Source organism: Epargyreus clarus, unplaced genomic scaffold (genome assembly GCF_041222505.1).
Source record: "Epargyreus clarus isolate Ecla_fem2 unplaced genomic scaffold, WU_Ecla_fem_2.2 ptg000002l, whole genome shotgun sequence".
Taxonomy (NCBI): Eukaryota; Metazoa; Arthropoda; class Insecta; order Lepidoptera; family Hesperiidae; genus Epargyreus; species Epargyreus clarus.
In genome coordinates, this window is record NW_027332210.1 from 10,980,194 (window position 1) to 11,007,938 (window position 27,745).

General features: G+C 39.4%; 2 protein-coding genes across 8 annotated transcripts in view; one reads left to right on the plus strand and one right to left on the minus strand.

Annotated features, from left to right (window-relative positions):
• The window catches only part of Unc-115a (actin binding LIM protein Uncoordinated 115a), a 108,645-nt gene extending 83,084 nt beyond the window's left edge, over positions 1 to 25,561 (plus strand). For 2 of the 7 annotated variants that reach the window (XM_073080320.1, XM_073080277.1), the window contains exons 5-19: positions 1,996 to 2,216; positions 5,871 to 6,050; positions 6,954 to 7,025; positions 8,919 to 9,108; positions 9,600 to 9,727; positions 10,325 to 10,436; positions 10,965 to 11,101; positions 11,376 to 11,455; positions 12,016 to 12,155; positions 18,032 to 18,111; positions 18,873 to 18,942; positions 20,080 to 20,097; positions 20,832 to 20,872; positions 21,385 to 21,636; positions 22,271 to 25,561. In XM_073080320.1, the coding sequence (XP_072936421.1) occupies positions 1,996 to 2,216; positions 5,871 to 6,050; positions 6,954 to 7,025; positions 8,919 to 9,108; positions 9,600 to 9,727; positions 10,325 to 10,436; positions 10,965 to 11,101; positions 11,376 to 11,455; positions 12,016 to 12,155; positions 18,032 to 18,111; positions 18,873 to 18,942; positions 20,080 to 20,097; positions 20,832 to 20,872; positions 21,385 to 21,636; positions 22,271 to 22,384 (1,835 nt within the window). In that variant the 3' untranslated portion in view covers positions 22,385 to 25,561. The other 5 variants (XM_073080285.1, XM_073080312.1, XM_073080296.1 and 2 more) reach the window with 5 other exon arrangements.
• On the minus strand, positions 23,909 to 27,745 carry LOC140747747 (uncharacterized). Its single transcript, XM_073080339.1, has 4 exons — positions 27,616 to 27,745; positions 27,418 to 27,544; positions 26,402 to 26,493; positions 23,909 to 25,657 (listed from the first exon to the last, which is right to left on the minus strand). Exons 1-4 carry the CDS (start codon positions 27,701 to 27,703, stop codon positions 25,587 to 25,589), a joined length of 378 nt encoding a protein of 125 aa, XP_072936440.1. The 5' UTR covers positions 27,704 to 27,745; the 3' UTR covers positions 23,909 to 25,586.

Here is a 27,745-nt window from a genome sequence, read left to right on the forward strand (position 1 = left end):
AAAAGAGTCGCGTCGCGATTGTAGATAATAGCGGGACTAAGACAGCGCGGGTACTCTCCGACACCCGTCCGATGCCCGCTCACACTCACGGGTAGATAGCTGTGTTAATGTGGCCTTACGTTACGGAGTATATGCTAACTAAACCTGCGCGCAACAACTTCAGGGCGGACTAGAAGTTTGGCGCGAACTATACTAGGTGGAAGAGTAGCGTCTAATTCCCATGAAGGTTGGAAGAGTTGTGGAGTCTCGTCGTCTTCGCCATCACATTATCGATAAACACTAGTCATTGTTGCTTATGTGCCGTGTTACTTGGGTGGTCTACAACAAATTATTTTTTGATATTGGAACAAAATTGTCCAACGATAACATATTCTAATAGGTATGCTAATGATCTCATTAAAAAGACTTAATTGAGTTAGTGTCTCTTCAACTATTTATTTATCGTTATCTTTTTGTAAAATGGGGAGAAAATCGTATTCAAAAATGTTCTATCCATTTATACTCTAAATTCCTGACATGTACGATTAGAATATTAGATATAACTCTACAATTCCCATTCAGCCGTCCTCTCAAATAGCATTTCATTGAAAGCCCACGCATATTCAAATAGCGCAATCTACTGTCTAGCCATAACATTACAATATCGGTCCATATCCTCAGCTGCACGTTAGTCAGTGACGCCATTCAGCGTATGAATAGTTTCCGAGTGTCCGGTTCCCGGCGGCTGACGCGCCTGACGCCCCTGACAAGAGATGTGCTGAGTCAGGTCGACTCGAGTCAGTACTCCAGTGCTTACATAAACTCGCATATTCGAGATCTCACAAGTGATACTCGAGTACCAGTGATACTCGAATACTGACGGTACTCGTACACAACTAGGCAAACGAGTGAATACAGCAGCCATTGTGCAAAAAACAACTTCTTTAATTTTGTTTAGTTTAGGCACCCTTTTTTTTTGGTCCTCGTGCTACTGAACTGCGTTTTACAAAGTATTCGAGTACCTCGTAAGTAACTCGAGTACATTGTGAATACTCTGGACTCGAGTACTGACTCGATTCTTTTTTATATGAGTACTAAAGTACTCGAATACCAAAAATGGCCGACTCGGCACATCATTACCCCTGAGCCCCTGACGCGCCTGACGCCAGGACTCTGTTGTGTAAACACTCGCTCGCTCGATATTCAATGGATGTTTGTAATTGGATTCGCGTTCTCAATCTGTTGTTTGTTTGCGATGTAGGTTGAGATTTATTGAGGTTATTCTATGACTAATAACTAATTTCATGGTTTTGATGAGGTACACAGTCTTCGTATAACATACTCGTACTATACGTTCGAGTGACTTGGTTACATCATATTGTTGATATAATATTACGTGTATCATTCGATTATTAATATTTTTTAAATGATAATCAGGTACTGAATTTCGAACTATTTTAAAAAATTGAAATTGGGGTATTAAAATTTCATCCTTAGAGGATTTTTTTAACCTTTTTTGATTCGACTCTGGAGATATTTCTGCTTCATAACGGCAGTGTTAAATGCTGCTGTGTTATGGTTTGAAGGGTCTGGTAAGGGAGACACTCATATCCAAGGAGTTCCAACATAGCCCTCAGTAGCAATGCATTTCTTACCGAACTTGGCCAGGAATCTAATCTTATCTGGGGTTGATTACAGCTATCCAGGGTCGGCAATAGGAGGTTATAGTCCGTGCCAAACTGCTAGTCCGCTGTAAGTTGCGTCGCAATTGCAAATTGTGTAAATTAGCGGGACGAAGTCAGAGCGGGTCTCCCCCGGCAACCGTCCGCTGCCCGGTCTCGCCCGTGGGTACATAGCTGCGTTAGTACGCCCTTACGTTACGGAGTATATGCTAATTAAACCTCCGCGCAACAACTTCAAAGCGGGCTAGAAGTTTGGCACGGACCATATTTTCCATGGACGGCATGCTCGTCAGCTTCTTGTTGATGTGTTGTGTAACGTGTTACTGTTGCGCAGAGTGTGCGGGTTGCGGCGCGGCGCTGTGCGAGGGGCAGGCGCTGGTGGCGCTGGAGCGGCAGTGGCACACGTGGTGCTTCGCGTGCGGCGAGTGCGGCGCGGTGCTGCAGGGCGAGTACATGGGCCGCGCGGGCGTGCCGTACTGCGAGCGCGACTACCAGCGGCTGTACGGCGTGCGCTGCGCATACTGCCAGCGGTACATCTCCGGGAAGGTGCTGCAGGTAACTACACCTTGCCGTGTACCGTCACACGTCACGTCACGTCAATATTATACGTTACTAGATGACCCGGCAAACGCTGTGTTGCCTGTTGAATAAAAAAAATGTTAAGGGTGAACAACCCCTATCACTTAGGGGTATGAAAAATAGATAGTAGCCGATTCTCAGACCTACTGAATAAGCATATAAAATTTGGTGAAAATTAGTCATGCGGTTTCGGAGGAGTACGGTAACTAACATTGTAACACGGGAATTTCATATATAAGGTTACAGAAATGCAGTTCATCAAATCAGGACCGTAGCTATCTCTCTTGTACTTGTGTATTACCTTTTCTTGCAAATTTGTGCGGTATGGGGTAGTCCCATACCGCACCGAGTAGCTGTTCTACTACGATATTGTATTTGGTAATAGTCTTGATATGTAATTATTAACAAAATTGAATTTATAGACTTTATTGTTGTAAGATTTGTAATATTTGTATACATTGTAAACGAAGCAAATTTGGTCCCTCGAGCCGAATTATTTTCCATTTCAAACTGAAGTAACCAAAAACTGTTTGGTGACCGATTATTGATAATAGTATAATAATATGGATTCTTGTCTAATAACCAAAGTAAACATAGAATGCCCTAACTTCAAAACGAAAGGTTACACAAACACAAACAAGATTGCAACCAACTGCGCAGATTGTAAATTTCAAAACTAAAGCCACGGCCAAACAAACAATCAGTACTTGGAAGGTACCGATACATTGCGTTCAGAGTAATAAGATACGGAGTTTATTAGTCATGTTGTTGATACTCAGCAGATTGGTAACAAAGCCAAGCATTTGGAAAGCAATGCTATAAATGCACCAACTGGACAGTATTAAGGGAATGACGCACGACTGTACGATGGTACGGTACTTAACTGATGGTAATATAATTGTTTACACTCCACATTAATTATTTGGCATCGCCTCTAGGTAACGTAAATGTTGTATGTAAATTATTGTTAGTTTTATTGGGTTGTAATGTATTCTGTGTTCTATTTTACCGTGCGGCAGTACCTACGAGCATAGTTGGTTCGATGTAATATCTATATGACAAATATTAAAAATTCATAAAGTTGTAATATTTATTGGGCAAATCAAGTACGAGCGTAATATACAGAAAGAATTGATTGTTATTTCTATAGATAAAAGTAAGTAACATAAAGTAACAATCGGATCTTGCGTCTATCTGTTCATGAAAAATAGCCGAAGGAAACATGTACCCACCTAACTATGCAATTATGAATTGCACCTTAATTACAATAACTAATTGACCCGTAACTATGGCTCGGTTGGTCAATGCATTCAATCAATCAAATATATTTAGTTATTTAAGATCAATTTTTAAATGATAAATACACCGTTGTTAGTCGACGTAATGCAGTAATCAGCCTGTAACTGCACCATTGTGTGCGGTAACGGCCTGCAGCGGCGTGCGGTGCGAGGCGTCCATTCAGCCGCGGATTGACTTGTCACACGCGACTCGCTCACATTTATAACCGGGACGCTCGTATGAATATGAATCACTCACATTGTATGGCAACTGAGATCATATTCTGTCAAAGCTAATTGGAAATAGAGTTATGTTTTGCAATTTCTTATTGAACTCGGTTGAGATCAAGGTTATTTTTTTGCAAATTATGAATATACCAACGTACATGGAGACATTTGTAGAATTAGTTACGTGGAGGAAAAGTACTATAACTATTAGAGATAGCAAATTTCACTAAAGTGAAAACAAAATTGAAAAGGAATAAATCTGCATTCAAAGATTATTGAAAATTTAGACTATCCTATTGTGCCAGTGGTTATAAATAAAAATGAGAAGTGTTCCAGTTGTCTTTCGTTAATGTCGATAGTCTAAATTTGGATTTACTAAGCTATTAGTGCCGAAGACGTACGCAAAAATACAAGGCAGTTAACTTAGAAAATAAGCCTAATATGAAAGCAAACTCAGGAGCGAATAGAGGCAAAAGCCCGGTAGCTTAGCATGGTGTTATTGTGTCATGTCGGCCAGTGTCATGCTGATGATGCACAGTAACAGTACCCGTGCGGCCGTGCGACATAATGCAGCGTGTACAACGGTGCGCACGTGCCTCCCGTGTGCATGTCGCATACTAAGCGCGCGATGCAGTTATGAATTATGACCTGTGTAACGGCTGTCGGGATTAGGTGTTCATATCGTTAGATAGTTGCATGTCTAGTGAAGTCCTTTCAACTTAATTCAAGAGATTTAAGATACGCTCCCCCTCCTCCAAAGGCGCCATCCTTTCTTTAAAACGGCAAAACTCACCACCACTTATGCTTGTTTGTACTATACAAACAATTGTAAAAATGATGCAGAGAGTCATTTTAGTGGTACTAAATTCTTGGAGGTTAATCACTTCGTGAAAATTCGGATAATTTTGGTTATTAGTTGTAAATTGTTAGTACTGAAGATTGGGCTTAATTAAGTTTTTTATTAGCTTATTTTATACCAATCGACTTGATTAAACAGAAGGAAAGATATGTGGAAAAAAACAGTATTAGTTTTGCATAAACTTACTGCAATAAAATTAATGACCAAGGAGTAGTCAAATAGCTGCAAATAAGTGCGCTAACGACAATATCAAAATTTTTTTAACGGCTTGACGGATTTTACCACATGAGGTGTCGTTAGATTTGTCAAAATTGTAGAAGTGGCTTTTTTAGGACTCCCTTTTTTGTATTAATAAAAATTCTCTAGTTACTTTGTATACAATTATTCAAGATTCTAAGAGTATATGTATAGAGTTAGTTTGGTAGGTAAACAAAGTGTTAGCTATCTGAGGTCAGCGGCGGCCGCGCCTACGACTTATCTCGTTGGATCTTTATGGCCCTTCATCATTTGTAATGCTGTGCGCTCGACTATTATTAAGATCAACGGATAATCCTAAGATTCAAAGATTCAACAAATTTCCTAATATTATTAGCATTCTATTGTTTTGTTATTCAGTTGTAGAGGCGAAGGTCACCGGTTCAAGTTTAATAGTTTCAAAGGTCGTTAGTTAAAAGTATCTTAGAATTAATGCGGTTGAAGATTTGTATTTAACCCTGACAACTAAGGTTGTAGAATTCGTGTGTTTAAATATTTGTGTTGTTGTTGATATGGTATAACTGATGTATTATATGTTTCATCCAAGGGTAAAAAATTTAGTTGTTATTCCAATTTATCAAATGTTAGCACTAAAGTTATAGCTCCCTAATAGAAAAAAAAACGGTTGTAAAACAAAATAAGGTATTTAACAGTTTTATTTAAGCCTATTTATATTTTATGGATTAGCAATTATTGCCCTCTATGTGCGACACCTGTATTCGCTGTATATGAAAAGCATCAATTTGTGACATTGCTATTGCGAACTTAAAGCCGGCTAAGACTCACGCGAGAAGTCTCGCCGAGAATTTGCGCGAGAACTGAGTAGGCATCTTCTTGCCCGAGAAACCCTTTGATGCGGGCAAAATACCGACGCCGATCGGAGAACAGGTGAGCGCGACAACGAGAAGGCCAGAAAGCGATCACATTGACGCTTTTCGGGTGTTCTCGGCGTGAGTCTGTAGCAGGTGTACTACTACTATTGTGTACGATGTGTTCGTGGGTGTCTTGCAGGCGGGCGAGAACCACCACTTCCACCCGACGTGCGCGCGGTGCAGCAAGTGCGGCGACCCGTTCGGCGACGGCGAGGAGATGTTCCTGCAGGGCGCCGCCATCTGGCACCCGCGCTGCGGCCCCGCGCCGCACGACCCGCGCGACCCGCTCGCGCTCGACCGCGCCTCCTCCGAGCTGCAGGTGACGCGCACGCGCACACACACACAGGCACACAGATACACGAACAGGCAGACACACGCGCTGCAGGTGACACGTACACACTGACACAACACAGGCACTGACACAGGCACACACCGATAGACATACACAAACATAGGTACACACACACACACACACACACATAAGCAGACACGTACGGGTAGACACACACGGAGATATATGAAAATTGAGACAACTCGAGAGATACTCGGATACATATACAAAAACAGACGCATACGCGTTTGTGGATAGGCTCAGACACACACCAGTGGTTGAGTAAATTGATTGAATGATTGATTTCATACAAATTATACAATTTCAAAATCTAGCAACACAAAACAATTTGCAAGTATGTTCATTGATTTATTTCTACACTAATTCACAACTTTGAACACAATAATATTGGACATACAAAATCTTAAATGCAATTTCATTACGTTCTACCTTCGTAATAATTTATTTCTTTTCCAGTAGAAACCATAGCATTTTTAATGTTTTCTTTATTTCCACAGTCCTTTATTATATTGTTTGTGTCCTAGTGTGCATCCACACTGCATTTTAGTGCATGTTTATGTGTAGAAGTATAATTATTATTATCATTTGCCATTTTTAATTTATCAGCAAATCTAGTCATTTTCCAACATGTGTTCAAATATCAGTGGTTGTCATTTATAATTAATGAAATGGACAATTGTTACAATAAACTATTTTAATTTTCTTTATATGTCAGTAAATTAATAAAAAGAAGCATTCGAAGCAATATGAATATGAAAGACAACAACTGAGTTTCCTAATCAGTAGCAACAGCGACTATCGCCGTCTCGCTCGCACGCGGTGCACTACAGCACGTGCGAGCGAGACGGCTGACGCGGCGTTTGTCGACAGTTCTCGCTGCGCTCGCGCACGCCCAGCGTCAACGGCTCCTACTGCAGCCCCTACAGTAGCTTGACCAGGAAGGTCCGTCCCTTTTTTGTTTTGCCTCTTTATTTTATTTTTATTTAAGTTGGTTTTGGACTTTGAATGAAATTTGAATGGATTTTTCAATTGATTGGCCTAGCCGTTGGGAAAAACATACTTGTATTTCCAACAACGAGAAATGGTCTGCCCGAAGATTCTATGAAGCAAACACGAATAAAGTTGAAGTCATTCATTGTTATTTTCTAAAGAGATCACTCTTGTCTTCCAACTCATTCAAAAATGACTGATATTCTTATTTCATTCAAAGCTGTCCTTCCTTTTATTTTTCTAAGTTCTTTTGTGCTCTGAAACGATAGCAACTCGCAGACGGTTTGAAGTTTCTAATGAAATATCTTTAAATATTTGGATTCGTATATTTTTGTGTAATTTATTAAATTTATTTACGAGTATCGTTCAAGGGCACAATTCGTTATGTTTTAGTTGACACATTTACAAGCTCATTTCCAGTGTCCATCGCCAACCGATCCTCGCCCTTACCGCGTAGATCATAAGTGTTGTATTCCCCTGTACCGTGTTCAGTGCACTCGCCAAGCATGTGGATGTGTTGATTAATAGTAGTATAAGTTCCGTGTTCACATATGATTCACCCTATATTTTTATTTCTTTTACACAAATATGTTACTTTGGTCTTTATTTTTATTTGTTCAGTTCTTTTTTAAAATTGATGTTGATTATTGAATTGAATACCAGAGTTAACATTGCAAGAAATTATGAAAAATATTTCTTACATGTTTTTTTTCCGCTCAACCGAATAAACAAGATTTTTTTTTTTATTATAATACTATACTATTTTTTTCTTGATGTAAGTTTGTGTAACTTCATGTCTTCATATTTTATGAAAATTGATGAGTTGACTTTATTTTCGGATATGTAATTGATATAGTATTTTTGTAAGTATTATTTAAGTGTCGTGTATCGGGTTCACATATCGCTGAGTTTGAGTAATCGGTATTAATGAAATATACGCTGTCGAAGCGAATCTAAAAGAACATAGTTCAATTTTAACTTGTATTTGGTTGCCTAGAGTTGGTTTTATAATGTAAAACATTGTTATTTTTTAGTTTTATAGTTCAATTACTATACAGTTCAATTTTAAATCACCTAAGAAGTAAACCAATTTTTGTAGCAAAGATTATAATGTTGGTAAGTACGGATAATAGTTTAGGGAGACAGAAGGAAAGATAATTAAAATTATATATTTGCAAATTACGGGGGGTTATGTTGATGAAAAATAATTTATAATTGTGTTACTATTTGTGTGTGTTACGTTTTGATAGCAATCTTGAAGACTTATTAGTGTCTTCAAATAAATAATTCAAATAAATAAATAATTCTTCGTGAAATACATTAATTTGGTAATTAGAGAAAGTATTTTTTCTTTGGGATTTTTAACTTTACTTTAACATATAGGGTATTTATAGTTGTTGCATAATTGCAATTGCTGATCATCGATCCCGATTTATTTTAATTTATTTAAATGAAACTGGAACGGTGTTTGGCAAATAAAAACGTAGGTGCACACGAAGTATTGCGCGGTCGCTGTGCAGAGATTTTGCCGTATTGGTGGAAACACTGGCGGTATGATGCTGCAACGTTGTGTTGTTGCAACGGTGAAACGTACGGTTGCACACTACTAGTAAAAATGGTTATAACAAATAAAAAATGTCAGTTCGTCTCGTCCCGTGGGTTGTAATTCAGACTTGTAAGTACATACTATAAATATTTGTATGTAAAACATCGGGCCGACAACGTTCCAACGTCGCGAAGCCGCAATGCGTCGTGTGCACCGGCACTTTATAATGTTTTTTTTTAAGTTAACAGCGCAACATGAATAACGAGCAGCTGGATGATCGTGTGTGTATGTGTGTGCAGTACGGCTACCGCGAGTACCGCGCGGTGTCGCCCGGCCTGGCGCTGCGCGACGGGCGCGAGACGCGCGAGGCGGGCTCGCCGCACCGCATCACCACGTACTCCTACCTCGCGGGCGAGCCCGCCGCCCTGCGCCGCTGCGTGCAGCCCGCCGACCGCCCGCCCACCTCGCCGCACTTCCACAGACCGCCCTGTTAGTACACGCACACCCCGCCCCGCGTCACCGCGCACTGTACCTGGCGGGCGGGACTTCAACCCCAAATTCATACAGGACTCACCTTGCACGGATATATTATCGACTCTAATTCATTTTAAACCAAGTCGACAGCTTAGTTGCTCGATTTACTTATTTATTGTCAAATAGAAGTTTCGCAGAACCAATTATACTAATTGACACACGCCACCATACATACCACACGTGTTTCGCTCCAAAACGGAGCATCATCAGGGTAAGTCGTGTCTACGACGGGTAATCGTAACGGTTAATTGGCATGTGCAACTATACGACTGGAGTGTCCATGTCCGTTGAGTTTGTGAAGGTTTTCGTTTCTTGTTAATTTGTTAGGGTTTGCAATACCTGTAATCCTATTTTGACAATGATATTTCTTTGTTTACATTTTGGACACCTAATTATGAATCGTACTATAATTATTAAGCAACACCTGTATCGTGCGATGTCCGCAGCGTCCGCGAGCACGCGCGCCAGCTCGCGCGCGGGCAGCAAGGCGTCGTCGCGGCCCGCCATGCGCGCGCTCGTCGACTCCATCCGCAGCGAGACGCCGCGCCCCAAGTCGCCGCACATGAACAACGAGGTACGCACATGCATCTATAAACACACGCACACATAAGCTTAGTTTTATTTACACACATGTAATAAAATCTCGTCGTTTTCCACTCACGCCGTTTGTCCACCGCCAACGTTACCGAGCCGATACCGATAATTAATGACGGTGCCAAAGTAGCGTCCATACATTTACTATAACCGCTTGTCCACCGCACGTCCGTCACCCGAGCACCGTCATCCCGGCCGCCGACATTTCGAGTAGATCGGCGTGACCGCTAGATCGGCACTGAGATTTTGACGGGTCGATGTGCCGACAATATAAAACACGTTGGAACTTGTCTATACACTGTCATCACACGCGTGACAGCTGAAACAAAATAAACCGCCAATATCAATCACGGTGGACGTCACGTCATTTTAAAATCGACCCGAAATAATCTCGTGCTCGATATCGGCTCGGTGATGGTAGCGGTGGACAAACGGCCTAACTAGCTTCAATATTTCATGTATAAGTTTACAATCACATGATTTTCTTTCGCAATTTCCTTACAAATCACTAAAGTTGGTAGTAACATTCTTAACACAAATTTTATTTAAATAAAAATATTCATAATGGTCTCTACAGGAGCCGATCGAGCTGTCGACGTATCCATCAGCGTACAAGCCGGCGCCGGGCACCAAACCTAAGATCGAGCGTGATGACTTCCCCGCGCCGCCCTACCCATACACCGATCCTGGTATGCAAACATTACATTATTTTTAGACATTAGCAATCTTATACTTGTATTAAAAAATCAATTTAACCATTAACTGTTAGTTAATGTTCAGAGGTTCAGTATTATAGGGAAATTAATCATAAATAATTGAACTAATTCTAATAAGTTCTGTGCTATCATTTTTTTATTTATTTTTTTTAGTTTTAGTATACGAGTCATAGAAATAAATGCGTTTTGAAAATTTGAAGAGTTTACAATTTGGCTACAATTTAGTAGATACACCGGAAAATGCTGAAAATAGCAATATATTGTGTGGCGACACTTATTTACTTTTAATATTTATTATTTTTAGTACATGATGGTATAGCAACCACATGATATACACTGTGTTAAAATTTCAAGTGTATATATTTCGGTTCAAGAGATAGCAGTAACAGATGATCAGACAGCAGAGGCTTAGTAATAGGTCTGCGTCTTTACCTTTCGGGTATGAACCGTGACAGAGACAGTATTATAATTATGTGTGTATATCTGTGTGTGTTCCGGCAGAGCGTCGGCGGCGCTGGTCGGACACGTACAAGGGCGTCCCGGACAGCGACGACGAGCGCGAGCACGCCGTGAACGGCGACGCCCAGCTGCGCCGCGAGGAGCGCGAGCTCGCCAAGATCGACACCGGCATCGCGCAGGTACCGCCCGCGACCGACTGCCAGTCCGCTCTCAATATAGAAACGTGTTCAGCTTAAGAGAATCAAATATAAAACCCCACACGAATTAAAACTAAAATTGGACACAGTGAAATAAACATGATCTATATTTTTTAGCTCCTTTCTAAAGCCCTTTGAAGAATTTTACCAAATTAGAACTTTACTGACTTCTTGGACCTCTTATAAAACAAAAAAACATTAAAAGAAATATTGATTTTCAAATATATTCACGTGCATGATTTCGTTTTTATTTCAGGTGTTTCTAAAAGAAGTAAAAGAACGTGAAAAATTACAGCAATGGAAAAGACAAAACCTTGATCCCAGAAATGCCAGCAGGTACGTGATCTGAATAAATGTTTCCATCATATTAACAGTAGAATTCGTTATAATAGAGCTTTTTTATAATTTTTGAATTATCAGAATTTAAGACTTAATAAAGATGTTTTTCTTTAAATAATATGTACAGTTTTAACAATCTATTAGTCAATCTGTTAATAAATAGCCTGTTGCCCAAGATATATTTAATTAGTTCTCAGTAACATTGAGCTATTTTGAAAATTAATTGGGGACGCATCACACAAAAACTATGCGAGGTAGGGGAGATGCGTTAAGGCCGTCGCCAGCCGATCATTGTTAGGCAGCTGCTGTATAGAACGATAGGTTTGCATTCTAGGCGAGGAGGGGCTGTGCGTCTTTTTGGGGACAAACTGTAAAAACCTAATGCATAAGATGGTTTATTACTCTTTAGGGGAGGGCAGCTGTCCCCTACTGTCGCCCTCACTTGTGTGCAATAGGTAGTGTTGTCCGTTAGCCGGGCTGGGGGTGTAACGTAGCTGTGTCCCCTGGCCCGGGCGGGGCTCCGTGCGGTGTGCGGTACAGCAGGCGGTGTGTTGCAGGACGCCGTCGGCGGCGCGCGAGGCGGCGCCGCGGCTGCGCTACAGCTCGCCCGTCGGCGCCTCGCCCTCGCGCTCGCTCGACCACCCGCGCGACCCGCCCTACGACCGCGCAAGCCACTCGCACATACCCACCTACAACGGTATGTACGCGCACACAACACGACACGCACACACGACACGACATGACACACGCATAGACATACACATGCACACACACACACACACATGACACGCGCATACGACACGATACGCACACACACACACACACACACACACACACACACACACACACACACACACACACACACACACACACACACACACACACACACACACACACACATACACACGACACACTCGGAGCTTACATTGCCTTAAAATGGTACACCACGCGTGTATCCTGATCCATTGTGGAGAAAATTATTTACAACCTAAAAAACCCCAAGCTCTATAATGAAGATATTATTGTTGATAACGATTTATATAAAATTTTACGATCGTACGTTTTAATCTTTATGCGTGGCAATATCTGTAATAAGCAAGCTCTGTCCTAGCCACTATCCATTCGAATTACAGTAAAAAATTGTGCAAAACACTACTGTATCTACTATACACTTAGTATGAATGTCTCAAATGAGCGCCCAATCAAGCGAATAAATAACTCGATAGCCCAATCTCTGGTACATTACAATGACAAATTTTAATTTCTAAACTTACCACCAGAAGCGCTGCATGCACATGTGTATGAACGAACTTTGTTGACTCAAACAAACGTAAGAATTCATACTAAGCGTACCGAAAAATACACTACCAGTACATAAAATACATCTACATTTATACATTATATTATTATTGTCATTCAACTTGAGCTACATGCAAAACACAATCATTATCATTTCACTTGTATCATATTTGCAGATTTATCTTTCCCTAATTACTTTAACTTAAGACAAGCGACCTAAAGTGAAAACATTTTAAAAACATTAATGCTTTAAATAACAACATAAACAACTAGATAATATTAATATGTAATTGATTTATTAAAAAAAAACAATAAATCACTTTATGTCACTTGTATAAAATGCAATGCAAGACTAATCCGCCTTCAAAATAAATAATTTAGATTTCAAAACTTTACATGACTTTTAAAAATGTATATATTTGTACTAATGTTATTTAATTAGCTATCGAGCATTACAGAGATCATCCATAAGTAATTCTCGATAGTTAATATGTGATCTAATGTGGTTGCACCCCCCACCCCCACCCTCCCCCGCAGTGCTGTAGCTGACTAACGTGCACAAACTATAAGGGGGATCTTATATATAGGGAATATGGTGTAGAATTATCGTACTAAGTACCTTTGCACTATTGCTAATAATTAGATAACAAAATCGATTTTAAATCGCTTTCTATTTACGTATTCTTCTAAAGACTTGATAGGAATAATGCAGGGAAAGAAAACAATTGGTATAAGGAATGAGGTTTTCTAAAACTGTTAGTGTAATTGGCATTAGGGTAATTTGATTAATAAAAATAAAAATTCAAAAACCATAGCTATTAAGATATTTATTGATAAATCAGGTGGTCATTCTACTTATATTAAAGTATTGCTATAAAAATAAAATAATTCCATGTGTTCTCACGTAGTGTTGTTAACATGTGAGATATTGGGAAGGACAGAGCATAGATGCGGGTATTAACTTCATACCTCTCTTGCAGTACGGTCGTACATAATCGATGGTGAGTTGTTCCTACTTTCAGTTCAATATCACTTCACCGCACTATATCGCTCTTTGAATATCATTTAAACGTATTTTATTAAACTTGTATGTATGTAATACATGTATCTGGGCTTTGTCTTTCATTTTGTATCCAATATGAATTAATTAAATTATTATAATATGGGAATGCGCGAGCTGTTATTGTATCGTATGTGTATCGATTTACTATTTTCTTGGTTTACGGTTGTAAGATTAGAGACCTTATTTGAATTCTTATGAACACTCTATTTTGTTTGTCCTTTGATCTGAGTTTATATTTGTGGTTTTAATTTCATATATGTTGGGACTGTTGGTCTGTGCTATGTGTGGACTAATTGTGTACGGATATAAAAAATCTTTTACCATGTTCACATTGGGAAAAAAATTGCTTCTCTTACAAACATTTATTGTATTTGTAAGACAAAGATATTTTTATCGTCTGAAATTGTACTTATAATATTAAAAAGTTATATAATTAAATGGAGTTAAATGCATAAATTATACACATATCCTTGTACAATATCTTAAAGATTAATTTTCATAACTTCGTTCAGTATTGGAGATAATAACTTTCCAATAATTCTCGTGACTAATTATTATGAAATGGTAAATCGATACAAGTCATACAGCGTGCAGTAGCTCCGCGCGGCGACGGCGGCGGCGGACGAGCTAAGTACACTCATACGTATTATTGGCTAAATGCTTTATATTCCGTAATTTTCCAAATTTTTATTATTTTATTGCAGTTTGAAAGCCTTATGTTTGATTTTGATGTAGTTTATTTAATGACTGGTTTTTTACCTTTAGTTAAGGGTCTGAGATGCATTATACGTAGTAGTGAAAGTTCAAAATTGTTTTACTTTTTATTTGGTCCGTGGTTATTAAAGAATCTCCGCCGGTAATAGTAAATGTTCGTCGCATCCTTGTTTTCGGTGTATTGTGAGAACGCTTTAAGCTTTATATAAATCAATTCTATATACATGTATGTTTATGTATTTTCTATTGGGTTTTTTGTATTCATCTAGTAACAAATGAACGTTGGGTACAGCCAAGAACTAAAAAAATAAAACATATTTTTGTATAGCGGTTCCAACAGCGGTTATTTACCACTGTTATAGTTATTTGACATGTAGTTTAAAACAAATCTGGTGTACAACTACAAAAAATATAATATTTTCAATTTTGAGCTATTTGGTAAAAATAAACTTATTCCTATTGATTTTTTTACACAATCTTACCAGAACTAAAAAGGTTTCTTCTGTTGTTCTAGCTAATGACAACTAGCGTGCTATACTAGCTCCTTTAGTGTGGACGCTTCGAGCCTGACGTTCATTCGATACTAGCCCGAAGATATATTGTAATGCTTTTTGTAATATATGCAAACATCTCACCACAAATGTACCACCCTATACTATTAACAGATTTTAATGCATGTTTCCTGCAAAATAATAATAATATGTTCCATATTAGCTTACAGGATATTTTGTTCATACCATTCATATTTTATCATTACTACACTATTATTTATTTTAAGTTATATTTTACAACATAATTTCGATCTTTAGTTCCTAAATCTTTGTGTAAGAGTAATAGTTATCTTTTATTTTACTTACACTTAATTTTACCTTTTACATTGAATATATTTTAATATGATAAATGTGTTATTTTTATATTTTTATGTTGCCGCTCAATGTTTTCGTCTCAGCATGCCTAAGAAATAATCACATGATTTACAATAATAAGGTTTACATAACGTTCAGATCATTGTATTTAATAAACGTGATCAAAATTTTAATTACAGAACTGCTGGTCACTAAATGTTATTAACTCCGAGATCTCCATTAGGACCGTCGGTAGTACTTATTTATTAAATATGGTGCCTTGAACTTATTAATATTGTAAATCATAAGATTATTTCTCAAAACAGTCGTTATAAATTCGTTCAAAGCTCTCAATTTCTTAGCAAATAACATCTTATAAATATAAATATATATGCATGAAGAGAAATGGACGAATTTAAATACCTGTTAATTTCCTAGAGTTTATATGAAGGGATACATATACCGAGAGAAATATTAAAGTTATAAAAAATAATAAAATTAAATTTAAAATTATTATTATTATTATATATAAACGCAAAGCAGTGTGTTGGACAAACAGGTGCTCCAACCAAACGCACTAGCCTATGTGTATACTACAGTAAACATTGAAGTGACTTTTCCCCTATTAATAATTTCAAATTATATTTCTTGTTTTTGCTCAGTGTATCGCTTGATAATGAAACGTGGGAATATTGTAGTTTATTTACTTTAAGAATCGGAAGAAAATAATCAAGGTCTATGTTGCAATACGTTTTGTAATTAAGTTTTTCTAATACATAATCCCGTTGTAGTTTTATCTAAAGAATAATTCGATCAGTATATATTACAGCTCTTGCAGGCTAACTTCATATATCATATAGAGATTTCTCTGTTGCCATGAAATATATTAAATATTTTTAATTATTTTCAATAAATGCAGATTTCGAATGTACGTAAGAAAATCGAAGTCGAAATATTATTGTGTAGATTAAATTATTAACAGTTAGTCTTGAATATATGTTTTTAATCGATTATATAACTACTATGCGTTACTTAAAAGTAAGAAAATGTAGGAATATGGGCCTTAATTATTTTCCTATACTTAAAGTACCTGAACTATACTGCAAACTTTATGTCTCTCAGTGACCGACATCTTGCGCGCTGTTTTCAATAAACGCCCGTTAATAATCAATTTTTATGACTAAATATTGAAATGTGGCAACGTCTAGTATGCAGAAACTGGCCAATGTCAAACTTTGGTAGGCGAAACATTGCATTAACACGTGTAAGAGCTGTTCGCAAGTTCGGGTGCGATACGAGATCATAAAGTTTGTTGCGTGCCACTAGCTCTACTCTGTACATTCGATAATGATGTTTCGGCTCCGTCAAATAGACTTCTAATTTCGACTTCCGCATTATTCCATAAATTGGATTAAATTTCGAAAATTTATGGAAAATTGAGCCAAAACCTCGGATTAGTAGTGTATAGTTCCATTCATAATTAGGTGTCCAAAATGTGAACAAAGGTGTTGACCTATAAAGAAAATACGTATTAAATGGAAGTTCCTTATTTTTGATGATATTAAAGTAATAGAACGATATTAAAATAATAGTCTAAATAAATTAACATAAATTCACATTTTCTAATATTTATATTACTTAATATTTATATTCCGTTTCTTGTTAATTTGTTAAGGTTTACAAAACCTATAATCGTATTTTGACAATGGCTTTTGTTTGTTTACATTTTGGACACGTAATAATGAATCAGACAATAGAGAGTAACATAAGTGTTGTGTCGGGGTGTGTGTGTGACGTGTGGTGGTGTTTAGCGGCGGCGCCGCGCCCCGCGTCCGCGCCGCGCTGCAGCACGCTGCCCGCCGCGCCGCACCGCGCCTGCAACGTGAGTCTAGCCCCGTAGCCGCGTAGCACGAGTGACTGCGTAGCACACGTAGCCGCGCGCCCGTAGCCGATCGACGACGCTTCCGTGTAGCAGCGTAATACACGTAGCCGAGCGACCGTAGCCGATCGACGACGCCTGCGGACTCCCAACGGAGAATTACATACATTACATATAAAATGTTAATTATATATCATGCAGTAAAATATTTTTTTGAAAACCAATCTATTGTCTCAGAAGTGAAGTATATTGTTGGGATTTTAGTCTCGTTTCGTGTAACACAAGTAAGTACCGAAATGCTTTTTGATTATTTTGTAGCAATTATATAAATGTAAGAACGTGTAAGACCAACGTCGAAGAAATTACAGCCGGAGTACATTGAGTAAGTGTTACTATATTATGTAGTATTTATACATTATGGTGAGAACAATTAGAAAAATCGTAAAAAAAGTTTTACTCTATATTATAAAAAAGACTAGGGAAACTTATATTAATAAAAGTAAAAAGAAATCTTTGAAAAGTACACAATCTTTTATTGGCAACAAAATTAATTTATAGGAGAAAAAAAATTAGACTTATAATTTTTTAATTAATTGGTAGTAATAGGAAACTACGAGTACAGTAGGGCGGGGTGTAGTATCGTGGGGTATAGCGTCACAAGGTATAGTACTGCACGGAGTGCAGTATCGCAGGGGTCAGCACCGCGGGGCGGGTGTCGTGGGGTGTGGGTCGCGGGGTGTGTGGGCGCTGGCAGTGTGTGGTGTTGCTTGCAGTGGTGTCGTCGCTGCGCGCGGCGCCGCGGCCGGGCTACGGGCTCGCCGCGCGCTCGCACACCTTCTCCTCCAGCACCGCCGTGAGTACACATATATCTGCCTCGTAACACCAGTTTAACGCTGCTGTGTTCCGGTTTCAAGGTTGTGGTAATGGAGATATATTTTTCCGAAACGTTGCAGCTTAATCCTCAGAAGTGGCGGCGCATCTATGGCCAATCTCAGATAGGTATATCTAATCCTATTTGGGGTTGATTACAGATGTCCATGAGCAGTAGCCACTTACCATCGGGTGGACTGCTCGTCTGCTACTCCTACGCGAACAACATTCGAAGGTGTTACAAACACAGGAGACACCACCCTCAAACGCATGGCTTGTAAAATCAGTGTCGGGCACTGTGTTCTGTTCTGGTTTGAAGGGTGAGGTAAGGAAGAGACATACGAAACGATTCTAATTTAGTCCTCACGGCAACCATAAGCAGGACTTTAATTTTATGTGGGATTAATGTGACGCCATCTTTTATCGTATTGTGAAAGGTCGCCTTCTATTACTTTTTTTACAATACTACGTTTAAATTTCGATTTTCTGTAAGTAAACCTTTGTTATTCGTTCACATTTTGAATGATTACGTATATTGTACGTTTTGCTTATATTTTACATGTAATCGTCCAATTTACATAGAATATTTTGAAATTCATGAAATGTGTCTCCTTGACATTCTACTAGCTGACACACTCATGTACTACACTTTAAACACTTTGGCCATCAATAGGTAAATACTTGATAAGGTATGTACAATGTTTCAGTTGCAAAATGCTATAAACTTCAATGTGCATGTTTCAGGGTGACTTCACATTCAGCGGACTCGGCGACAAAACACACAGCACGGACTTCAGCAGCGGCAAGTCAGACAGTGAGTAAACCTCTTTATTATATTTTAGTTCATTTGCCTTCCATACTACTGAATTATCTCTATAGGGAAAGTATAAAATAAATAAATAAAAATAAAATAAAAATAGTTTATTGCTTTCAAATGGTGTCTACAAAACAAGTACCCCCCAAGTAAGGGCCCCTGTACTGGGTTGAAAAACCTGTGTTACTGGGTACCCCGCTCTTCCAAACAAGGCGATATAAACAATTTGAAATTTAATCTTAGTCGAGAAAAAAATGAAAGGTTACAATGGAGTTAAGGTATATTATAAAAGTGTGTGAGAGGGTATGTGTACGTGTAGGTGTGTGTGTGTGTGTGTGTTTGTGGGTGCGTGTGTGTGTGTACGTGTAGGTGTGTGTGTGTGTGTACGTGTGAGAGTGTGCGATCGTATGAGTGTGTGTGTACACGTGAGTGTGTGTACGTGTACGTGCATGCGCGAGAGTAAGTAACTAAGAGATAAGAAGTTCTGTTTCCTCATAATTAAGGGATAGAAGAGTTTTTGTTAGAGTATTTTTAACTTCGACACAAGTAAGGGGATAAATATTTATATTGTAGTTTTTATATAAGTATAATGTGTCAGTAATAATATATGTTCTTAAATACACATAAATTACTTGAAAATGCATGATTTAATAATGGTTTCATTCACACAATAATAGCTAGGTTCAAATGTATCTATGTACTCGTTATTTCTTATACATCACGTACACCTGTATATAAGTACATAATATACTATTGACTATTCCTACAACACTATTTTAGTAATATCGAAGATCTAGTACATCAGGTAAATGCAGTTTTAGAAACTTTTGTACGTTACTCAGACCAACCGCTCACATATTGAGTTTCGGAAAACTGAAGTTTTCACAATTAAACATTTCTGGAAAACTTATTAAAATTAAAATATAATATAAACATCTAATACAAAAGTTACAATAATTAAAAGAGGGATACGTTCTAACATATAAAACGTAATAACATATAAATACTATTGGAGTTACAACAAATTAATTTGTACTTCCTGAAGTTATAACAGTTAGAAGCATTTTATGATGGAGTGAAGTTAAATACAATGGTTGAAATATTCTCACTGATAAAATTATTATTTTGTGCGCGCAGTGCGGACGGACTTGTGCAGTAAGTAGCGCCCGCTTGCAGACAGAGACAGATATACGCGCGCTCCTCGGGTGCGAGCGAGACAGTAGCGCCACCACCGAGCTATCTCAATGAGCTTGCGCTATTCATTTCTTATTTATTATTTATCAATTATCATACATCTTACGTATTTACAGCACTATCGGCACTTATTTGTATTTATACATTATTATTATTATTGAAATTTTGCTCATATTGTTGTATTATTGGTTTATTCACGGAGTCATACTTTATGTTTCCACTATGTCGCTATATTTTCCACCGTAACAGTGAAGGTGTAGGTTGAACAAATGTTTTGTATGAATCATGCGCCGCCCCCGACCCGCCCCGAGTGCACTTCCACTATTAGACATAGGTACAATAATGACAAACAAAATCTTAACTAATTTATCGCTTTAATCATGCCCATCGCATACGGCTTATAAGTACTATTTAATACATCACAACATGTATTTTTATTAGAGCTTATTCATATGCAAAAAGATTATACTTAAGAGTATCATCATCTTAAGCTTACAATTATTGTATAATCATTATTTTTGAAGTAAAATTTTAGGCTTCCCATTTTTTAATAATGTATTTTGCGAGTAAATATTAAATTGTATGGTTCTAATCCTACTTAATGCTACGACCTATAATTTAACTACAATAATTATGTATTTTATATAATATATTTTATGTTAATTGTAATAACTTGTTATTAATGAATGTTTCAGTTTCTGCCGGTTCCATCACAGACGTGGATAGAAGTGCTGTGGTAAGTTGGCCATCAATTGATTAATTCATTTGATTTTATTATTATTAAATGTAAATGTTAAACATTTATTCACATTTTCTGAGCTAGTGTTAGGTTAGGTCAGGTTAGCTAGTGTTAGGTTAGTTATCTGGCTCGAAGGCCCCGTTGAAACTTTCAGTCATTAAAAACTAGTGTTAAGATATAATTTATTTAAATTCCCATATTTATTATTTACTTTATATCCCTTCTGAATCAACTAAAACACTTTTTTATAGCGTAAAACAGTTACAATTTAATTTTTTACCTAAATACAAAAATCTCCTAAAATTAGATTACCAATGATATTAGTTCTGCATAAAAGTAAAATTAGTAATATTAAAATTGAATCAAGTTTATATAAAGAGATCTTACTTATTTTTAGCCTTAAGGTGTGTTGTGCGACTAGTGCAGTTTAGATCTGTGTGCGTCTCCTCTATGTATTTTGTGTGTATGGATGTGTGTGTGTGTGTGTAACTAGTGGTCCATGTTTGCAGACGACGGAGGGCGGCGTGATCGTGCGCGGCGGCAGCGCGGCGGGCGGCGGCTCCGTGGTGGGCGGCGCGGGCGGGGGCGGGGCGGGCGGCGGGGGCGGCGCGCTGGGCGGGCGCGGCGGCGGCGTGCGGCGCTCGCTGCCCAACATGGCCACCTCGCACCTGCTGCACGAGCCCGCCAAGCTCTACCCCTACCACCTGCTGCTCATCACCAACTACCGCCTGCCGCCCGACGTCGACCGGCTCAACCTCGAGGTGACTCAGCGGACCGACTGAACTGTCCCCCACTCGCGTGCTAGAGATGTGCCGAGTCAGGTCGACTCGAGTTAGTACTCGAGTATTTACATAAACTCGCATACTCGAGTACTAATAAGTGAAACCCGGATACTGACCCCAGTCTTATGTACCTTATAGAATAGGAATAGTCAAAGTAACAACTTGTTTAATTTTGTTTAGTGAGTGCCCCCCTTTTTTTTGTTCTTCCGTGTTATTGAACTTGTGTAAGTGGTGGCTTGATTCTTTTTATATGAGTACTAAAGTACTCGAATACCAAAAATGGCTGACTCGGCACATCATTATCGCGTGCATTTTCTGATCGATCAATGTTACATCTAGATCGCTGTTCGTTTTCCTTCACTTAAATTCACCTAACATGAGGAACGAATTGTTCATAAATCATGATGTAACCTAGAACAAAATTTTGCTTTTTTATCCAGTCATACCTAAGCAGTTGTATATTTTTTGTATAAATTGTAACTTTTTATTTTTCATTACAATATATAAAAAAGCAACACCTTCACACACTTTAATCGCCAGCAACACAAATATTGTTTTTTTTTATTAATTCGTACAATGTTTTATAAGCGAATCATTTTTTGTCGGTGTCCAGCGGCACCTGTCGGACGCGGAGTTTGAGGCGATCCTGCAGGTGGCGCGCACGGACTTCTACCGCCTGCCGCAGTGGCGCCGCAACGAGCTCAAGCGGCGCGCCCGCCTGTTCTGAGCGCGCGCCCGCCGCCCGCCGCCCGCACCCGGTCGCACCCGGCCGCCACCGACTGCACCCGGCTGCACGCGGCGCCTGCCACCCGCCAGCCGCCTGCACTCGGGGCGCCGCCTGCCCGCACGTGCCCGCGTTCGTCACCGCCCGCACCCGGCAACACCCGGCCGCACCCGGCACGGGCCGCACCCGACACCGCGCGGGGCCGCGTGTGAACGACCACCGTACATTGTTCACGATGACCGATTCGGTTAATCATTGTTGCACGTTGCACAAACATTCAAATAATATACACATGTCGAATACTGTAACTTTTGCAATGGCAACGGGTGCGTTTACGGGTTTGTCCGTGAACGCGATACGTTCCGCTGGCAGCGGGTAGGGGTTGTACTCTGCGGTAGCCTTCCCTTCTACGATTATGTAGTCTTACGCTGCCTGGGATTTCTACTACATGTAAAATTCCGTATTTCGGAAGGCTTGTTCCAGTAGATAGGAAGTAGCTTTCTAAATGTTTAAATAATTTCCACATCACAGCCTCGAAGCACCTCTTAAATCTGTTAAATTGTATATTATGTAAAAGTTACATAAATTTGAAGAGCAACATAGTTCTATGATGTACGAGTTGTACAGACTTGCTCGCGCTCAACCGCGACCGACGGCGCCGCTGTAATCACAATCGAATTTCTATCGGTACACCGTTTCAAAATGCCAAATTTTATATTTGATTTGCAAGTCATCATGTACATCGATGCCGTCAGTCGAGTGTGAGCGAACTTAGTGTTAAGGTTAATTTAGTAGGAGGCAGAATAACAACATTATTTTATTTACACCAGAGATATAGGGAGACTAGGAGCTATTAGTTTTATTAATGGGTTAGTTCGTAACTGTCAAAATGTCATAGATTTATTCTATTGTAATTATATTATGATCACACGTTTCCTTAAGGTTACTCGTATTGCTGGGGATATGACGAGGCGTTTCAGAATTATTTATTTGTTATTTTTTGTTTATTTATAGAAGATTCATAGAGATAGGTAAGCAGATTTTATTGTGAATAGATGCGGAGCCGAGAAAACAAGATTTCTTTCGAGATGTCCGTATGTGAGAACCGAATAAACCGGCCACAACTGGGACGATATCGTTTGGTAAATGTTGTCGGTATATTGCCTTGTTTGGCCGCCGGGTGGCAGCGCAGGACTTGATACCAATGCGTATTGAACTGCACGAATACTTGTTATATATTTAATTTTAGTGTTGATTTTTTAATAAATTATAAATATAGTTCTGAGTCGATATCGTGGTGGCGCGGAATGTTGTTCTCTCGGCACCGCGCGAGGCAGGCGGTGGACACACTACTTTATTAATTTAATCATAGTAATATATTGATATTATAATAACTTTCACATAATAATATATTGTGGTAGGTATGCGGTGTGATTTTCCTCGTGTCTATGTATATGTGAGTTCATAGAACTCGCCCGTGCCCGGCCGACGACCGCTCGATATATTTGAATTTAATTTTTTATAAACATAGTCGTAATGAAGCCTCACGGTGGCACTAAAAGCTTACATTATTATAATCGTATACTATAATTAAATACGTACTGCTCGTTCCGGCAAAGATTGCACATTTATGTGCAATTCTAGGATATAAAATTATTTCGATAACAGATATAATATGATGTAGCTTACAGATATATAATTATTGATACAGCTAAGTTTCCGAGAGCGAGCCGGGCACTCGCATATTCTATTATTAATGGATGCCTTGTGTGTGGTGTGTGGAGAGTGAGAACCAAATATATTGTAATGCGTAACGTGTCTGCGTTAGTGTAAGCCGCTTGGATGTATACATAGTTTAGCTCGTCGCGAGTTCGGTACTCGGAGATCGGCACACTCGCCTCCTGCCTGTAAATAGAAGCGACTCCGGCTGCTAGCCGCCGAGTCGAGGCTCACCCGATACGTTTCCGATTCGTGCTAACATCAGCGCGAGGTTTCCGGCTGTTTGTCCACCGCACCGTCACCGAGTCGATTCCGGGAACGAGATTATATCGGGCCGATTTTAATTATGTCGTGACGGCGATAGTTTGTCCACCGCGACCGATATCGGCGGTTTATTGTTCCTGCCGTCACGCGTGTAACGGCAGCGTATGGACAAGTTCCAATGTGTTTTATATTACCAGCACATCGGCCCGTCAAAATCTCGGTGCCGATCTAGCGGTGCGGTCTACAAGCCGTTGTAGTAAATGTATGTACGCTACTTCGGCACCGTCCTTAATTATCGGTATCGGCTCGGTGACGGTGACGGTGGCGGTGGACAAACAGCGTCACTGTTGTCGCCGCGACGCGACACGCTACACGCCGAAATACCGGATGTTATGATAGTTCAAATACTGGAATCGCTCCGGTCAGTTGGCCCGGCGGAGCGGCGGCGGAGCGGCGGCGGCAGCCGGCGGACCCGTGTGTATGTTCCTAAGTTGTGTGTGTGTGCGTGTGTTTGCGCGTGTGTGCGCGGTGACGTCACGCCGGCCGCGGGGGCGTGTCGGCGGTGTGATCACGTGATTGTTTTTAATATTATTAAGGAGATATTATTCGTGTAGCGAGAGCCGGCATCGCGTCACGGTCGGAATGCCTAATTTGTTACCATTTCCTTGAATTGCATCGACTAATATACGTTCACGCCTATATTATATAATGCGGACGGAGACGGTTAGCGCGGTTACTTTGAGTTCGTATGAGCCGCCGGTGTGGATGTACGCGACGTGGCTTCGGTCGATTCACGATCGTAATGTAGTGTATGTTATATCTGTGTTATAGTATGGTACGTTTATAAATGTATTCCAAATTGTATTCACCTGTCCCCCGCCGGCGGTCGCGGAGCGCGGGCGCACAGCGTGACAGAACTTTTAAATTATTTATATGGAACTGTAACTAGATGTATATAAAGTTTATTTTGTAATAACGCTATTAATATGTATACAGAGCGGTCGCTTTCAAATGGTGTCTTTAACTGGTTCTGTGTATGTGTGGCGTCGCCACTTATTTTTATTAAATCTAATTAAATATCTACATAATAGCGTAGTATACAATGTTGCGGATGAGAAAGCAGCGTGAGAGCAATTTTATCAGTGATTTTTAACGTAAAGACTATGCTTTTGAAGTAATAAAAATTGCATTTCCGGACGTTGATGTTTTATTTGTCCCGCGCTCAGTGGCCGGCGCGCCGCGCTTCCATCATTCGTCTGCAGAACCCTTCTTTGATTTCGAATGTGGAGTCCGCTGCGAAACAGAATAATACGATCACAAAGTTGCCAAGTTATGAAGATATTGCGTGTTCATTACATCTAGGTACTTCTATAACTGACCATAGACTAGTGTTGATGTTATTGCCAGATATAGTAGTAAATCACTGGTGTAGAAATCTTATTGAATATCCATCTTAAGTACTCTGGGCTCGTGAGCAGTGAACCAACTCTTAAGGTAATGATTGAATTAAAACTAGCGGAATTACTCATATATAATAAGCAACATTACAAACACCAAAACAAAATTTTGCGCCCTCAATATCCCTATGCACCGAGTTCGCTTCCCAAATGAAACTTAAGATACCAAGTTTATATTTAAAAAATGCTGAGATCAAATAGTTTTACATTATAATACTATATTACAAATATTCAAAGGTAGTACAACCCTTTGTGGTTCGACTCCGGCGGTAAAACCACCACACCTATTTCTGCTTCATAACAGCAGTGTTAAGTACTGTTGTGTGCTGGTTCCAAGGGTATGGTACATATCCGAGGCGTTCCAGGTTAGTCCTCAGGGGTAGCGGCGCATCTGTATCTGACCTCAATTAGGAATATCTAATCCTATCTGCAGTTGATTACGGATGTCCATGGGCGGCAGTAGCCACTTACCATCAGGTGGACTGCTCGTCTGCTACTCCTACATTATAAAAAAAGAACAGCAACTTAGCATAAGGGAAGGGAACCCAGGACATAGAGCAATCGGTGGCGGGGCGCGTACCGTCCTTGTAGCCGTACTCGTCGTCGCAGGTCTCCTTCACCATGGCGCACACCGACGAGTAGTACGTGCTGTACGCGCACACGATGTCGGCCCTGAAACAAAATGGCACCCTTTGCGGTTCTACTCCGGCGGCACTACCGCCACGCCTATTTCTGCCTATTAACATCAGGGCTGCTGTGTTCTACTGAGGTGTGGTTTCAAATTAGTTCTCAGGGGTAGGAATGCATTTGTGTCCGATCTAAGTTAATTTTAATCTTATTTGGGGTTGATTATAGATGTCCATGACGTGTGGTAGTAAATAATTTACCTATTTATAAGTTTTATGTGCACCAGACTACAATAATATACATCTGGAGTCATTCATTATTGTATGGTTGCATCATGGATTAATTAAGATTACTCACTCCTAACAACAAAATCTAACCAGTTTTGAGAATGGTAAAAGTTGCGTAAAAAACTTTTGCCACGTCTTCGTGCCAAAATGTCCCTAAAATATTTGAAATACTTATTTATTTATTATGTGAATAACGCAGTATTAGTTATTTATTCTTTCTTAAAATGTTTTATTTTCTTTCTAAAAATTATTTTCTCTAAAAATGTTTTTTATTTGATAATAATTCAAAAAATAACTGACAAATCAGCATTTTATGGCTTCATTCAATTTCAGGGCGGCGAAATATTTACTAATCTATGGGTTGCATGTTAAAAGTCTTAAATCTACAGTAAAGTTTCATTACGCAATTTAGGTATTCAGAATACCAAATTTTTTTCTGTTCACTTCTATAATACTTTTAGTTGCCATTAAGGATCGCTTTCCTTATTAAAATAATAAAGTTATAATAATCTTTTCGTCCTTAGTCTTCCTTGCCCTCGTAATTTCATCGATTAAGTAATCTTTGTCGTATAAGTAATAGGTGGCTATACAGAGTATACCATTACTCTGTATAACAGTTGGTCCGCCGCCCTAGTCGGCGGCGAGGCCACGTACAAACGATGAGGGTGAAGTATGCACTGACTTGACCATCTCGTAGCAGTTCAAGAGGTCGTGCGCGCAGGGGCTGCCGGCCCACGAGCCGCGCAGCTGCGAGTCCAGGAACATCGGGAAGTACGTGCGCTTGTCCTCGGGCAGCTCGCCGCGCGACGCTGGAACCACAACGGGCCACTTGACACTTATCAACACAATATACTACCATAGATAAGTATATATATCTCACCGCCTTGTAATTGAAGGAAGCCATTAAATGGCTTAAACGGCTGACAATGTGTTAGCCATTTAATGGTTTTCATGGTGTAATTTAACATTTTTTTTAATATTTTTCAAACACGAAAATAGATGACAGTGAC

Coding starts and splice junctions, on each gene's coding strand:
- LOC140747747 (XM_073080339.1), bottom strand. CDS start 27,703: ATGTTAAATTACACCATGAAAACCATTAAATGGCTAACACATTGTCAG. Junction 27,545..27,615: donor CTTCCTTCAATTACAAGGCG/GTGAGATATATA, acceptor TTGTGGTTCCAG/CGTCGCGCGGCGAGCTGCCC. Junction 26,494..27,417: donor AACTGCTACGAGATGGTCAA/GTCAGTGCATAC, acceptor ATTTTGTTTCAG/GGCCGACATCGTGTGCGCGT.